This window comes from Triticum urartu, chromosome 1A, assembly GCF_056163025.1.
Source record: "Triticum urartu cultivar PI428250 chromosome 1A, HENAU_Tu73, whole genome shotgun sequence".
NCBI classification, from domain to species: Eukaryota; Viridiplantae; Streptophyta; class Magnoliopsida; order Poales; family Poaceae; genus Triticum; species Triticum urartu.
In genome coordinates, this window is record NC_141873.1 from 500,229,874 (window position 1) to 500,246,380 (window position 16,507).

The window sequence follows — 16,507 nt, forward strand, 5'->3', positions numbered from 1 at the left end:
AATGTTCGTGTTCATATTTTTTTATTTTTTAAAAAACTGTTCGTATTTTGACATTCTGAGCATGTTTGAAAGGCATGAACATTTGTTTTGAAATTTATGTACAATTTTTAAAAATACAAATATTAGTATTTTATGAACAAAACAGGAAAACTAGAAACCCTAAAGAAAACCGTGCAAAAAAAAAGACATAAACTAAAGAGTGGAGGTGCTGTGTTTTTTTATTGGGCACAAGAAGTGGAAAACAAGCCAAGACAGCAATTCTGATGTGCTGTCCCGGATGGTTTGTGCGGCTACACGTAGCGCGTGGGGGCTGTAGTTCGAATCCAGCCGATGGCATCTATTTTTTGACAATTAAAACTAAAAAAACGTAAATGGGCTGAGCCTGTGGTTCGAATCCAGCCGATGGCATCTATTTTTTGACAATTAAAACTAAAAAAACATAAATGGGCTGAGCCCATCAGGGATGGCTGTTCGTTGGGTATTATAAGAACCTGCAGCGTATATACGTTCTATGTAGGAAAGTGAATACAATTTGTGAAAAATCCATACTACCCTTTATATGTTTTATGAGGGGGGGGGGGGGGGGTGTACCGAAGCACTTCTCATATATTAATATCAAGTAGATAGCAATCACACCCAGCCTCTGCACTAACAAGATGTCTAAAAACATCTAGGATGCACAATGTGGATCTAATATGGGTCTTACAACATATAATACATAGTTTCAAAGGTGTTACACCATTGTGTTGCCGAATGCGTGACACAAAGATGAAAGATCAGAAGCGAATCACTTGCACCTACAATTTTTTGGCACGCATGCAACGTACCAGGCACAAACAGAGGACTACGACACAAGCACCAGGCAACTCAACACGCATGTACAATGCACAAAATACAGAAACTTGCATTGTCTTGGCTACTATCTAATACCAAGGCGAGTCAGGGACTGCGGTGATGACGCTCTTGACCTGCATGTACTTGTCGATGGCCATCATCCCCTGGTCCCGGCCGAACCCGCTCATCTTGTACCCGCCGAAGGGCGCCTCGGGGTCGAAGGCGAAGTAGCAGTTCACCCACACGGTCCCCGCGCGAACCGACCTCGACACCCGGTTGGCGATGTCCAGGTTCTTGGTGATTATCCCGGCGGCCAGCCCGTACTTGGTGCAGTTGGCCTTCTCTATCGCCTCATCGACCGTCCTGCAGAGTGCAGACACAACCGGGCAAAAGGGCACTTGGTCAGACAGACACTAGAAGGACATGATTCAAGAACCAGTTTAGTTTCCGTCAGGTGACATTGTGAAAGCTTTGGCGTACTTGAACTTCATGAGGGACATCACAGGGCCGAAGATCTCGTCTTGGGCGATCTTCATGTCCTCCTGTGGAAGCCATGTACGTGAGCATGTGATAGTGTCAAACCGTCAATCCATGTAAATGCATGTGATCGATGTACAATTGTTTTTCCCTTGTGTGAGTAATATGATGTGCACACCTTCTTTCTTGTGCATCTGTCTAGAAGTTAAAATTACCTTGACATCTGCAAATATGGTAGGCTCAATGTAGTATCCTTTGTCGCCGAAAGGTTTACCGCCGGTGAGCAGAGTCGCCCCCTCGCTCTTGCCATGCTCAATGTACCTCAGGACCCTCTCAAATTGCACCTTATCAACCTAGATTCAAGCAAAGCAATGGTTGAATTAATCATATGTGAACCTGGGAGTAGTTTTTTGGCGCGTTTTCCACGAATTTGAGCATGGCTAATCAAGAACGAAGGCATAAATGTTACCTGGGGACCCATGTTGGTGGCGACATCGAACGGGTCTCCGACTTTCCAGTTCTGGGCGGCCACCACGGCCTTCTTCACGAACTCGTCGTAGATCCCTTCCTGAACATAAACACGAGACCCCGCGACGCAAACCTCTCCCTAGAAGTTCAGATTCAGATAGCAGTATATATTATATGGTCAGTGTCTGCCTTTTGCTCTGTGGAATTGTTTACTCTTGGTAATTCTATCGGTCTGTGAAGAGAATGACATCTATTGGAGTACCTTGTTGAAGAAGATGGCAAGCCTCGAGAGCTCGACCGCCATGTCAACGTCGGCGTCGTCGAAGATTATCAGAGGCGACTTGCCGCCGAGCTCAAGCGACACCGTCTTCAGGTTGCTCCGTGCAGATGCCTCCATGATGAGGCGGCCCACTTCACCAGAGCCAGTGAAGGCAACCTGATCGATGTGGTGGTAGAATTATCTTTCATTAGGATAGTGTAAAGTGTAAACAGAGCAGAAATGCATGGCACAGAGCAAGTAATGATCATTTGTGCACTGCTCACGCTGTCAACGTCCATGTGGGAGGCGATGGCGGCGCCGGCCGTCGGGCCGAAGCCAGGGACGACGTTGATCACTCCGTCCGGAATGCCAGCCTGAAACATGCATGGTCATTGGGCAGGTTGAGTTTTGCTAGTTCACATCGACAGTGTTTGGAATGGAAGGGCGTTAGCTTGCAGAGTCGAGACGAGATCCATTAATTACCAGCTTTGCAAGGTGCGCATAGTAGAGGGCGGAGAGGGGCGTCTGCTCGGCGGGCTTGACGACGACGGTGCATCCGGCCGCGAGCGCCGGGCTGATCTTGAGGAAGAACATGAGGCTGGGGAAGTTCCAGGGGATGATGATGCCGACGACCCCGATGGGCTCCTTGAGGGTGTACCCCTGGTACTTGCCGGACACGCGCAGCGACTCGCCGTGGATCTTGTCGGCGGCGCCGGCGTAGTAGCGCAGCATGTGCACCGCCGCAGGGATGTCGATGATCTTGCCCAGCAGCAGCAGCTTGCCGGCGTCGGCGCCGTCCAGCGCCGCCAGCTCCTCGGTGTGCTGCTCCATCAGGTCGGCCAGCTTGTGCATGGCCCTGCCCCTCTCCTGCATGCATGGATGGACGCCGGCGACCAGTGAGTTGCCAGGCAATTTGTCGGATGAGCTACAACGACAGGGCCGGATTACGTACGTAGCCTGACATGCGGGGCCACTTGCCGTGCTCGAAGGCCTCCCTGGCGGCGCCGACGGCGAGGTCCACGTCGGCCTTGTCCGCCTCTGCGACGTGGGCCAGCACGTCGCCTGTCCGTGGGTCCCTCGTCTCGAACGTCTTGCCTGAAAAACGTCGAAATCCAGCAGCAAATCACGTCGGCATTTCTCCCTCGTTTGTGGCCACCCGCCGCCAGCGTCGACCGGTAGCCCTCTGTCGACCGGTAGGCGGTAGCAGTGGCAGTAGCATGCATAATATTCTGTTCTAGCCATGAATTATCTACTAGAATTAATCATGAACTTGCCTAATATTCCAACAACATGCATACACAAACATCCAGTGGCGGCAATTAGAAATCAAAGAGATAGAATGCCATGTCGCAATAATTCTGCAAATTATGGGATGATGTGTACATCTGCTTCCGTTGAATCTCGTGAACGTTTTTTAAAGCAAAGAATCTCGTGAACATGACAGAGACAACTTTTGGCCTGAACGATGGAGAGAGCAAGCAAGCGATATTTCACAAGCAAAGTCATAGGTTTCTGGGCTTCATCCGCAAGGATATTAGGCAAGTTGGTCCGTATCAGTGACAGCGAGTAGAATACATTTGCAAAGTCAAGAAAGACATGTGTCCCTCCTCGTGGCGTTCACTGTACCAAGGGAGGCAGAGGGGAAGGAGAAAATTATAGTACGTCTTAACTTTATTCTCCTTTTTATTGCCTTTTGTTTTTCAACGGGTTATTTCTCATATTTGTTTTGGCGGTAGCAACGGAAGATGTCTCTAGCTAGCTACTGCAGTTCCGAGAGAATATTCACACTGATTTTTCCATGACAAGTCATTCAGTCCTCAGCAACAACGACCGGCGAACCAAGCCAAGCCACAATCAAATTTAATTTCGGTTGTGTTTATTCCCCGTCGTACGCGTTGAAGAAATGTAAGTACGAGCGATTGGTCGAACACACCATGCATTATGAAGGCTAACTTGGTTCAGGCCAGGAATATCTAAAAAGTGGCTACAAAACATTCACGAAATCTAGCATGCTGTAAGTGCTTGCATGAACTGTATATCCACAAATTTTCGTCAGAGAAATATATTGACATATAGTCTTCCCGCAAAAAAAATAAGAATAAGAAACTACGAAGTCTTCCCGTAAAATAAAACTATAAAGCCAACTATGGTTACTTTTTCGCGGAGTTGCCAGAATGCAAATGTATTCATGAAACTTAAGGTGAGCACACAATACCGAGTCATGTAGATTTCGTACGGCCAGAATCTCGTAAAGAACAAAAAGAAGATATTTCATAGAGCTGGGGGAGCATATATAGATCCTTTATCGATACCAAGTTGAGCAGTTCGAACTGGCAAAGAAAACTCATGTGTGGAATTTAGCACCTCAGTTGGATCACCTTGTTTGGGACGTACTGATTACTAGTGCTAGAACACAAAGGAATAGACGATATGTCAATCTTATCGACATGCATCTTCGTCGGCGAAGACGACAAAGGGAAGATATAGCCAGCATAACACACATGAATCTTTTCACATGCACAAACTAATTGATCATGACGACGTACCCGAGGCGGCATCGACGAACTCGCCGTTGATGAAGAGCTTGGTGTGCTTGATCTCCGGCACCACCGCCACCATCTCGTTGCTCCCCATTGCGATGCGTGTCTCAGCTCAGCAACACAACCTTGAGTGGGTTGGCTCTGCCGGCCAATCTTTCTGCTCCTCTCTACTGGAAGGTCCTGTGAGAACTAGAGTTTCTTATGTAGAGAGAGCTATGGTGTCTACGTTTTTCCCTTCGTTTTAGAACAGTCTGGCTACAGCTTAGAGAAGTGCTGGTGGGACTTGAAAACTCTCTTCTCCTCCACCTTGTATGGCACCTAGCGCGTGGGGCGGAGACAGGGGGCGGCGAGCAGGGGAAGACTTGTTTTTGAGATAGCAGCGGAAGACTTTCTGGTATACGTTAGTTTTTTTCTTTCTTTTAGCGAATGGTATACGGTTTTTTTTTATTGTGATAACGTCCAAACGTTCTTTTTATATGGAGAGATCCGAACGATCTTCCCACTCGATCGCTAATCTCACCAATCACCAGGCCACAAGCATCTCTCTCTAAAAAAAAAAAAACCAGGCCACGAGCGCATGTTTTCTGTTTTTTTTTCTGTCCCCGCTCGATCGCTAAAACCACCAAAGCATGTTTTTTTCCCTCGTCTACTTTCTTCTCCTTTGAAAAAAAATTGCGTGCAAAGAGGATTTGAACCTAAGACCACCGCTTTCAATGGCTATCCCTAATAACCATAACCAATTGGACTAATGAACCATCTATGAATATTCACCGATTGACATCTAATTTGTATACATATAACTATGTTTGAATTAACAGAAGTAGGACTGCTCATGCTAGATCTACCAGGCTACTTGTGCTAGATTTATCAGGTAATGCACACCAAAAACTACCAGGCTACTCATGCTAAAATATCAGGATGTTAAAAATGTTAATGTCCAAGATACCATGAATTTTGAACGTTAGTTTATCGGGTCTGTCGCTCAAAAACTACCATTTTGTTTACACAAAAATTACATATGTATATTTCAATACCCTTCTCCCTCGGTTCAATGTTACCACATGAGTTATCCGGGGTGTTTTTCAACAGCTTTTTTCTCGAGTCAAAAATAGTTACCATGTCTGTTCTAAGCAAGTTATCAACTCTGTTGTGCTACGTTATCATGCTAGTATACATGTTTACGCGCGCGCAGGGGGGGGGGGGGGTGTTTCAACAACTTTTCCCCGAATCAAAAGATAGTTACCATGTTAAGTTATCAGCTTTGCTGTGCATATATTATCATGTTAGTACACATGTTTACCGGGGCTGTTTTTCAACAACTTTTTCCCCCGAGTTTAAAAATAGTTATCATGTGTATGTGCTAAGTAAGTTATCAGCTACGTTGTGCATATATTACCATGGTAGTACACATGTTTACAGGGAGAGGTGTTTTTCAAGTCAAAAATAGTCACCATATCTGGGCTAGGCAACTTATCAGCTTTGTTGTGCGTATATTACCATGCTAGTACACATGTTTACCGGGGGGGGGGGGGGGGGTGTTCCAACAACTTTTCTCCCCTAGTCAAAAATAGTTACCATGTCTATGCCAAGTTACCAACTCTGTTGTGCATATATTATCATGCTAGTGCACATGTTTACCGGGGGTGTTTTTAACAACTTTTTCTGAAGTCAAAAATAGCTATCATGTCTGGACTAGGTAAGTTATTACCTCTGCTGTGTGCATATTACCATGCATGAGTTACCGGGGGGGGGGGGGGAGGGGAGGGGGCGTCAAGAACATTTTTACTTGGTCAAAGACTTACCATGCTTCGGCTAAGTAAGTTATCAGCTCTGTTGTACATATATTATCATGTTATTTACATACAAGTTACCCCGGGTATGTTTGTCAACAACTTTTTCCTGGGGGGGGGGGCCCAAATTCAAAGTTAACGGCTGTGTTTGTACGTATGTTATTAGATCTGCGGTGTGTACATTATCACGTTACTTACACATAAGTTACCAGGATATGCTTTCAACAACTTTCCCCCCGCCAAACTAAAAGTTACCACGGTGTTTATACCTAAGTTATCATCTCCGTTGTGCGCAAATTAGCGTACTATTTAAACAGAATTTATCGGGGTATGTTTGAAGGAAATATGCCCTAGAGGCAATAATAAAGTTATTATTTATTTCCTTATATCATGATAAATGTTTATTATTCATGCTAGAATTGTATTAACCGGAAACATAATACATGTGTGAATACATAGACAAACAGAGTGTCACTAGTATGCCTCTACTTGACTAGCTCGTTAATCAAAGATGGTTATGTTTCCTAACCATGAACAAAGAGTTGTTATTTGATTAACGAGGTCACATCATTAGTTGAATGATCTGATTGACATGACCCATTCCATTAGCTTAGCACCCGATCGTTTAGTATGTTGTTATTGCTTTCTTCATGACTTATACATGTTCCTATAACTATGAGATTATGCAACTCCCGTTTACCGGAGGAACACTTTGGGTACTACCAAACGTCACAACGTAACTGGGTGATTATAAAGGAGTACTACAGGTGTCTCCAATGGTACATGTTGGGTTGGCGTATTTCGAGATTAGGTTTTGTCACTCCGATTGTCGGAGAGGTATCTCTGGGCCCTCTCGGTAATACACATCACATAAGCCTTGCAAGCATTACAACTAATATGTTAGTTGTGAAATGATGTATTACAGAACGAGTAAAGAGACTTGCCGGTAACGAGATTGAACTAGGTATTGGATACCGACGATCGAATCTCGGGCAAGTAACATACCGATGACAAAGGGAACAACATATGTTGTTATGCGGTCTGACCGATAAAGATCTTCGTAGAATATGTAGGAGCCAATATGGGCATCCAGGTCCCGCTATTGGTTATTGACCGGAGACGTGTCTCGGTCATGTCTGCATTGTTCTCGAACCGTAGGGTCCGCACGCTTAACGTTACGATGACAGTTATTATGAGTTTATGCATTTTGATGTACCGAAGGTTGTTCGGAGTCCCGGATGTGATCACGGACATTACGAGGAGTCTCGGAATGGTCGAGACATAAAGATTGATATATTGGAAGCCTATGTTTGGACATCGGAAGTGTTCCGGGTGAAATCAGGATTTTACCGGATTACCGGGAGGTTACCGGAACCCCCCGGGAGTCATATGGGCCTTAGTGGAAAGGTGAAAGGGCTGCCCATAAGGGCTGCGCGCCTCCCCCCTCCCCTAGTCCTATTAGGACTAGGAGAGGTCGCCGGCCACCCCTCTCCCTCTTTCCCCCTTGGGAGTCCTAGTTGGAATAGGATTGGGGGGGGGAGTCCTACTCCCGGTAGGAGTAGGACTCCTCCTGCGCCTCCATAGGGCTGGCCGCACCCCTCCCCCTTGGCTCCTTTATATACGGAGGCAGGGGGCACCTCTAGACACACAAGTTGATCATTGAGATCGTTCCTTAGCCGTGTGCGGTGCCCCCTGCCACCATATTCCACCTCGATCATATCGTTGTAGTGCTTAGGCGAAGCCCTACGTCGGTAGAACATCAAGATCGTCACCACGCCGTCGTGCTGACGAAACTCTTCCCCGACGCTTTGCTGGATCGGAGCCCGGGGATCGTCATCGAGCTGTACGTGTGCTAAGAACTCGGAGGTGCCGGAGTAACGGTGCTTGGATCGGTCGGATCGGGAAGAAGACGTACGACTACTTCCTCTACGTTGTGTCAACGCTTCCGTTGCGATCTACAAGGGTATGTAGATCATACTCTCCCCTCGTTGCTATGCATCACCATGATCTTGCGTGTGCGTAGGAATTTTTTTGAAATTACTACGTTCCCCAACAGTGGCATCCGAGCCTAGGTTTTATGGTTTGATGTTATTTGCACGAGTAGAACACAAGTGAGTTGTGGACGATACAAGTCATACTGCCTACCAGCATGTCATACTTTGGTTCGGCGGTATTGTTGGATGAGACGACCCGGACCAACCTTACGCGTACGCTTACGCGAGACCGGTTCCCTCGACGTGCTTTGCACATAGATGGCTTGCGGGCGACTGTCTCTCCAACTTTAGTTGAACCGAGTGTGGCTACGCCTGGTCCTTGCGAAGGTTAAAACAGAGTCTATTTGACAAACTATCGTTGTGGTTTTGATGCGTAGGTGAGATTGGTTCTTGCTTAAGCCCGTAGCAGCCACGTAAAACATGCAACAACAAAGTAGAGGACGTCTAACTTGTTTTTGCAGGACATGTTGTGATGTGATATGGTCAAGGCATGATGCTGAATTTTATTGTATGAGATGATCATGTTTTGTAACCGAGTTATCGGCAACTGGCAGGAGCCATATGGTTGTCGCTTTATTGTATGCAATGCAATCGCGATGTAATGCTTTACTTTATTACGAAACGGTAGTGATAGTCATGGAAGCATAAGATTGGCGAGACGACAACGATGCTACGATGGAGATCAAGGTGTCGCGCCGGTGACGATGGTGATCATAACGGTGCTTCGGAGATGGAGATCACAAGCACAAGATGATGGTGGCCATATCATATCACTTATATTGATTGCATGTGATGTTTATCTTTTTATGCATCTTATCTTGCTTTGATTGACGGTAGCATTATAAGATGATCTCTCACTAAATTATCAAGAAGTGTTCTCCCTGAGTATGCACCGTTGCCAAAGTTCGTCGTGCCCAGACACCACGTGATGATCGGGTGTGATAAGCTCTACGTCCATCTACAACGGGTGCAAGCTAGTTTTGCACACGCAGAATACTCAGGTTAAACTTGACGAGCCTAGCATATACAGATATGGCCTCGGAACACAGAGACCGAAAGGTCGAGCGTGAATCATATAGTAGATATGATCAACATAACGATGTTCACCATTGAAAACTATTCCATCTCACGTGATGATCGGTTATGGTTTAGTTGATTTGGATCACGTGATCACTTAGAGGATTAGAGGGATGTCTATCTAAGTGGGAGTTCTTAAGTAATATGATTAATTGAACTTAAACTTATCATGAACTTAGTATCTGATAGTATCTTGCTTGTTTATGTTAATTGTAGATAGATGGCTCGTGCTGTTGTTCCGTTGAATTTTAATGCGTTCCTTGAGAAAGCAAAGTTGAAAGATGATGGTAGCAATTATACGGACTGGGTCCGTAACTTGAGGATTATCCTCATTGCTGCTCAGAAGAATTACGTCCTGGAAGCACCGCTGGGTGCCAGGCCTGCTGCTGGAGCAACTCTAGATGTTATGAACGTCTGGCAGAGCAAAGATGATGACTACTCGATAGTTCAGTGTGCCATGCTTTACGGCTTAGAATCGGGACTTCAACGACGTTTTGAACGTCATGGAGCATATGAGATGTTCCAGGAGTTGAAGTTAATATTTCAAGCAAATGCCCGAATTGAGAGATATGAAGTCTCCAATAAGTTCTATAGCTGCAAGATGGAGGAGAACAGTTCTGTCAGTGAGCATATACTCAAAATGTCTGGGTATAATAATCACTTGATTCAATTGGGAGTTAATCTTCCAGATGATTGCGTCATTGACAGAATTCTCCAAACACTGCCACCAAGATACAAGAGCTTTGTGATGAACTATAATATGCAAGGGATGAACAAGACTATTCTCGAGCTCTTCGCAATGCTGAAAGCTGCGGAGGTAGAAATCAAGAAGGAGCATCAAGTGTTGATGGTTAACAAGACCACTAGTTTCAAGAAAAAGGGCAAAGGGAAGAAAAAGGGGAACTTCAAGAAGAACAGCAAGCAAGTTGCTGCTCAGGAGAAGAAACCCAAGTCTGGACCTAAGCCTGAAACTGAGTGCTTCTACTGCAAGCAGACTGGTCACTGGAAGCGGAACTGCCCCAAGTATTTGGCGGATAAGAAGGATGGCAAGGTGAACAAAGGTATATGTGATATACATGTTATTGATGTGTACCTTACTAGAGCTCGCAGTAGCACCTGGGTATTTGATATTGGTTCTGTTGCTAATATTTGCAACTCGAAACAGGGACTACGGAATAAGCGGGCACTGGCAAAGGACGAGGTGACGATGCGCGTGGGAAACGGTTCCAAAGTCGATGTGATCGCGGTCGGCACGCTGCCTCTACATCTACCTTCGGGATTAATATTAGACCTAAATAATTGTTATTTGGTGCCAGCGTTGAGCATGAACATTATATCTGGATCTTGTTTAATGCGAGACGGTTATTCATTTAAATCAGAGAATAATGGTTGTTCTATTTATATAAGTAATATCTTTTATGGTCATGCACCCTTGAAGAGTGGTCTATTCTTATTGAATCTCGATAGTAGTAATACACATATTCATAATGTTGAAGCCAAAAGATGCAGAGTTGATAATGAAAGTGCAACTTATTTGTGGCACTGTCGTTTAGGTCATATCGGTGTAAAGCGCATGAAGAAACTCCATACTGATGGACTTTTGGAACCACTTGATTATGAATCACTTGGTACTTGTGAACCGTGCCTCATGGGCAAGATGACTAAAACACCGTTCTCCGGTACTATGGAGAGAGCAACAGATTTGTTGGAAATCATACATACCGATGTATGTGGTCCGATGAATATTGAGGCTCGTGGCGGATATCGTTATTTTCTCACCTTCACAGATGATTTAAGCAGATATGGGTATATCTACTTAATGAAACATAAGTCTGAAACATTCGAAAAGTTCAAAGAATTTCAGAGTGAAGTTGAAAATCATCGTAACAAGAAAATAAAGTTTCTACGATCTGATCGTGGAGGAGAATATTTGAGTTACGAGTTTGGTGTACATTTGAAAAACTGTGGAATAGTTTCGCAACTCACGCCACCCGGAACACCACAGCGTAATGGTGTGTCCGAACGTTGTAATCGTACTTTACTAGATATGGTGCGATCTATGATGTCTCTTACAGATTTACCGCTATCGTTTTGGGGTTATGCTTTAGAGACGGCCGCATTCACGTTAAATAGGGCACCGTCAAAATCCGTTGAGACGACGCCGTATGAACTATGGTTTGGCAAGAAACCAAAGTTGTCGTTTCTTAAAGTTTGGGGCTGCGATGCTTATGTGAAAAAGCTTCAAGCTGATAAGCTCGAACCCAAATCGGAGAAATGTGTCTTCATAGGATACCCAAAGGAGACTGTTGGGTACACCTTCTATCACAGATCCGAAGGCAAGACATTCATTGCTAAGAATGGATCCTTTCTAGAGAAGGAGTTTCTCTCGAAAGAAGTGAGTGGGAGGAAAGTAGAACTTGACGAGGTAACTGTACCTACTCCCTTACTGGAAAGTAGTACATCACAGAAAACTGTTTCAGTGAAACCTACACCAGTTAATGAGGAAGCTAATGATAATGATCATGAAACTTCAGATCAAGATACTACTGAACCTCGTAGATCAACCAGAGTAAGATCCGCACCAGAGTGGTACGGTAATCCTGTTCTGGAAGTCATGCTACTAGATCATGATGAACCTACGAACTATGAAGAAGCGATGGTGAGCCCAGATTCCGCAAAGTGGCTTGAAGCCATGAAATCTGAGATGGGATCCATGTATGAGAACAAAGTATGGACTTTGGTTGACTTGCCCGATGATCGGCAAGCAATTGAGAATAAATGGATCTTCAAGAAGAAGACTGACGCTGACGGTAATGTTACTGTCTACAAAGCTCGACTTGTCGCGAAAGGTTTTCGACAAGTTCAAGGGGTTGACTACGATGAGACCTTCTCACCCGTAGCGATGCTTAAGTCTGTCCGAATCATGTTAGCAATTGCCGCATTTTATGATTATGAAATTTGGCAGATGGATGTCAAAACTGCATTCCTGAATGGATTTCTGGAAGAAGAGTTGTATATGATGCAACCGGAAGGTTTTGTCGATCCAAAGGGAGCTAACAAAGTGTGCAAGCTCCAGCGATCCATTTATGGACTGGTGCAAGCCTCTCGGAGTTGGAATAAATGCTTTGATAGTGTGATCAAAGCATTTGGTTTTATACAGACTTTCGGAGAAGCCTGTATTTACAAGAAAGTGAGTGGGAGCTCTGTAGCATTTCTGATATTATATGTGGATGACATATTACTGATTGGAAATGATATAGAATTTCTGGATAGCATAAAGGGATACTTGAATAAAAGTTTTTCAATGAAAGACCTCGGTGAAGCTGCTTACATATTAGGCATAAAGATCTATAGAGATAGATCAAGACGCTTAATTGGACTTTCACAAAGCACATACCTTGACAAGATTTTGAAGAAGTTCAAAATGGATCAAGCAAAGAAAGGGTTCGTGCCTGTGTTACAAGGTGTGAAGTTGAGTAAGACTCAATGCCCGACCACTGCAGAAGATAGAGAGAAAATGAAAGATGTTCCCTATGCTTCAGCCATAGGCTCTATCATGTATGCAATGCTTTGTACCAGACCTGATGTGTGCCTTGCTATAAGTTTAGCAGGGAGGTACCAAACTAATCTAGGAGTGGATCACTGGACAACGGTCAAGAACATCCTGAAATACCTGAAAAGGACTAAGTATATGTTTCTCGTATATGGAGGTGACAAAGAGCTCACCGTAAAAGGTTACGTTGATGCAAGCTTTGACACTGATCTGGACGATTCTAAATCGCAAACCGGATACGTGTTTACATTGAACGGTGGAGCTGTCAGTTGGTGCAGTTCTAAACAAAGCGTCGTAGCAGGATCTACATGTGAAGCGGAGTACATAGCTGCTTCGGAAGCAGCGAACGAAGGAGTCTGGATGAAGGAGTTCATATCCGATCTAGGTGTCATACCTAGTGCATCGGGTCCAATGAAAATCATTTGTGACAATACTGGTGCAATTGCCTTGGCAAAGGAATCCAGATTTCACAAGAGGACCAAACACATCAAGAGACGCTTCAATTCCATCCGGGATCTAGTCCAGGTGGGAGACATAGAGATTTGCAAGATACATACGGATCTGAATGTTGCAGACCCGTTGACTAAGCCTCTTCCACGAGCAAAACATGATCAACACCAAGGCTCCATGGGTGTTAGAATCATTACTGTGTAATCTAGATTATTGACTCTAGTGCAAGTGGGAGACTGAAGGAAATATGCCCTAGAGGCAATAATAAAGTTATTATTTATTTCCTTATATCATGATAAATGTTTATTATTCATGCTAGAATTGTATTAACCGGAAACATAATACATGTGTGAATACATAGACAAACAGAGTGTCACTAGTATGCCTCTACTTGACTAGCTCGTTAATCAAAGATGGTTATGTTTCCTAACCATGAACAAAGAGTTGTTATTTGATTAACGAGGTCACATCATTAGTTGAATGATCTGATTGACATGACCCATTCCATTAGTTTAGCACCCGATCGTTTAGTATGTTGCTATTGCTTTCTTCATGACTTATACATGTTCCTATAACTATGAGATTATGCAACTCCCGTTTACCGGAGGAACACTTTGGGTACTACCAAACGTCACAACATAACTGGGTGATTATAAAGGAGTACTACAGGTGTCTCCAATGGTACATGTTGGGTTGGCGTATTTCGAGATTAGGTTTTGTCACTCCGATTGTCGGAGAGGTATCTCTGGGCCCTCTCGGTAATACACATCACATAAGCCTTGCAAGCATTACAACTAATATGTTAGTTGTGAAATGATGTATTACAGAACGAGTAAAGAGACTTGCCGGTAACGAGATTGAACTAGGTATTGGATACCGACGATCGAATCTCGGGCAAGTAACATACCGATGACAAAGGGAACAACGTATGTTGTTATGCGGTCTGATCGATAAAGATCTTCGTAGAATATGTAGGAGCCAATATGGGCATCCAGGTCCTGCTATTGGTTATTGACCGGAGACGTGTCTCGGTCATGTCTGCATTGTTCTCGAACCGTAGGGTCCGCACGCTTAACGTTACGATGACAGTTATTATGAGTTTATGCATTTTGATGTACCGAAGGTTGTTCGGAGTCCCGGATGTGATCACGGACATTATGAGGAGTCTGGGAATGGTCGAGACATAAAGATTGATATATTGGAAGCCTATGTTTGGACATCGGAAGTGTTCCGGGTGAAATCAGGATTTTACCGGATTACCGGGAGGTTACCGGAACCCCCCGGGAGTCATATGGGCCTTAGTGGAAAGGTGAAAGGGCTGCCCATAAGGTCTGCGCGCCTCCCCCCCTCCCCTAGTCCTATTAGGACTAGGAGAGGTGGCCGGCCACCCCTCTCCCTCTTTCCCCCTTGGGAGTCCTAGTTGGAATAGGATTGGGGGGGGGAGTCCTACTCCCGGTAGGAGTAGGACTCCTCCTGCGCCTCCATAGGGCTGGCCGCACCCTCCCCCTTGGCTCCTTTATATACGGAGGCAGGGGGCACCTCTAGACACACAAGTTGATCATTGAGATCGTTCCTTAGCCGTGTGCGGTGCCCCTTGCCACCATATTCCACCTCGATCATATCGTTGTAGTGCTTAGGCGAAGCCCTACGTCGGTAGGACATCAAGATCGTCACCACGCCGTCGTGCTGACGAAACTCTTCCCCGACGCTTTGCTGGATCGGAGCTCGGGGATCGTCATCGAGCTGTACGTGTGCTAAGAACTCGGAGGTGCCGGAGTAACGGTGCTTGGATCGGTCGGATCGGGAAGAAGACGTACGACTACTTCCTCTACGTTGTGTCAACGCTTCCATTGCGATCTACAAGGGTACGTAGATCATACTCTCCCCTCGTTGCTATGCATCACCATGATCTTGCGTGTGCGTAGGAAATTTTTTGAAATTACTACGTTCCCCAACAATGTTTTCAGCAACCCCTGGATCAAAAGTTACCGTGGTCTATACATAGGCTATCAACTCTGTTGTGCTTAAGTTATCATGCTAGTTACACAAAAAGTTATTGGTGATATGTTCTTAAAAAGTTATTGGTGAAGTTACCATTGAAGTCCAACGCCGAGCACATGGTGAGGTTAGTCTGCTAGCCCCTCATGCCGGCAGTGGAGGGTTGCAGCAACGGCTACTGGGCCTGCTTGGAGGATACGTCACTAGGCTTAGTGAGCGCTATTGGCGAAGCGTTTGGGCGCCCGTACCTGAAGGTGGCGGCAGTGCGATGCAATAGACGTGACGACAGCGCTTCGGGACTTGGGGAGGCCAAGGAGCGTGAATTCGATGGCGCAGTGGTGCAGGGCGTCGGGGAAGAGCCGGATCCGGATGTGGATGAGGTAGGGGAGGTCGGAGACGGCGCTGTAGACCGGGAGGGGCCATGTATCGATACATAGAAGGGTGGGTGGGGGAAGAGAAGGGAAGGAGGAATGAGAAGGAAGTGGAGGGGAGGAGCAGGGGCAACGAGGAGGTCGACCAACATTGTTGTCGATGCTGCTCGTCGGTGGTGGCGAGGCTCGCTAGAGCAGCTGAGGGCGGCGAATCTTGGCGCCATCGTCGCCCATGCCGTCGTCGGTGCATGGACGTATATTTTGATGACTTTGTTCTAGGTAAAAAGTTACCATCCCTACACTACTAGGGAAAACCCTAGTAGTAGCGCGGGTAATTTCCTAGCAGTAGCGCGGGGGCCTGCGCTACTGCTAGGGCGCTACAGCTAACTTTTAGCAGTAGTGCGGGCGGTACCCGCGCTACTGCTACTTCTAGTAGGAGTAGCGCGGTTGACACCCGCGCTACTACTACTTAGTTGTAGCGCGGGTCAGGGCCTCGCGCTACTACTAACTAATTAAGAATTAAAATAAATAAATTCCATCCATGGCAGCTGCTTCTGCTGGGCGTCATCGTCCTCTCCATCCATGGCTGCTACTGGTCCTAGAGGGGATGAAGTTGTCCACGGTGATACACCTCTCCTTTGTTGCTGCTAAAAAAAGAGACAAGGATTAGAAGAGGAAGAGAGAGAGATAGAGAGG

The 16,507-nt window shown here is 45.6% G+C and overlaps 1 protein-coding gene across 1 annotated transcript; it reads right to left on the reverse strand.

Annotated features, from left to right (window-relative positions):
* Positions 1 to 588: 588 nt before the first annotated feature.
* LOC125522611 (aldehyde dehydrogenase family 2 member C4) lies at positions 589 to 4,906 on the reverse strand. The gene is made up of 9 exons (XM_048687658.2): positions 4,585 to 4,906; positions 2,991 to 3,133; positions 2,522 to 2,905; positions 2,323 to 2,412; positions 2,042 to 2,215; positions 1,781 to 1,918; positions 1,527 to 1,664; positions 1,315 to 1,376; positions 589 to 1,197 (listed from the first exon to the last, which is right to left on the reverse strand). Exons 1-9 carry the CDS (start codon positions 4,670 to 4,672, stop codon positions 924 to 926), a joined length of 1,491 nt encoding a protein of 496 aa, XP_048543615.2. The 5' UTR covers positions 4,673 to 4,906; the 3' UTR covers positions 589 to 923.
* Between the last annotated feature and the right edge of the window lie 11,601 nt (positions 4,907 to 16,507).

Bases quoted from the DNA above. Each gene is read 5' to 3' on its own strand.
- LOC125522611 (XM_048687658.2), bottom strand. From the start codon at position 4,672: ATGGGGAGCAACGAGATGGTGGCGGTGGTGCCGGAGATCAAGCACACC. The intron at 1,665-1,780 runs GTAACATTTATG...GCTTGAATCTAG, and splicing joins CCACCAACATGGGTCCCCAG to GTTGATAAGGTGCAATTTGA. The intron at 1,198-1,314 runs GTACGCCAAAGC...TGCACTCTGCAG, and splicing joins ATGTCCCTCATGAAGTTCAA to GACGGTCGATGAGGCGATAG.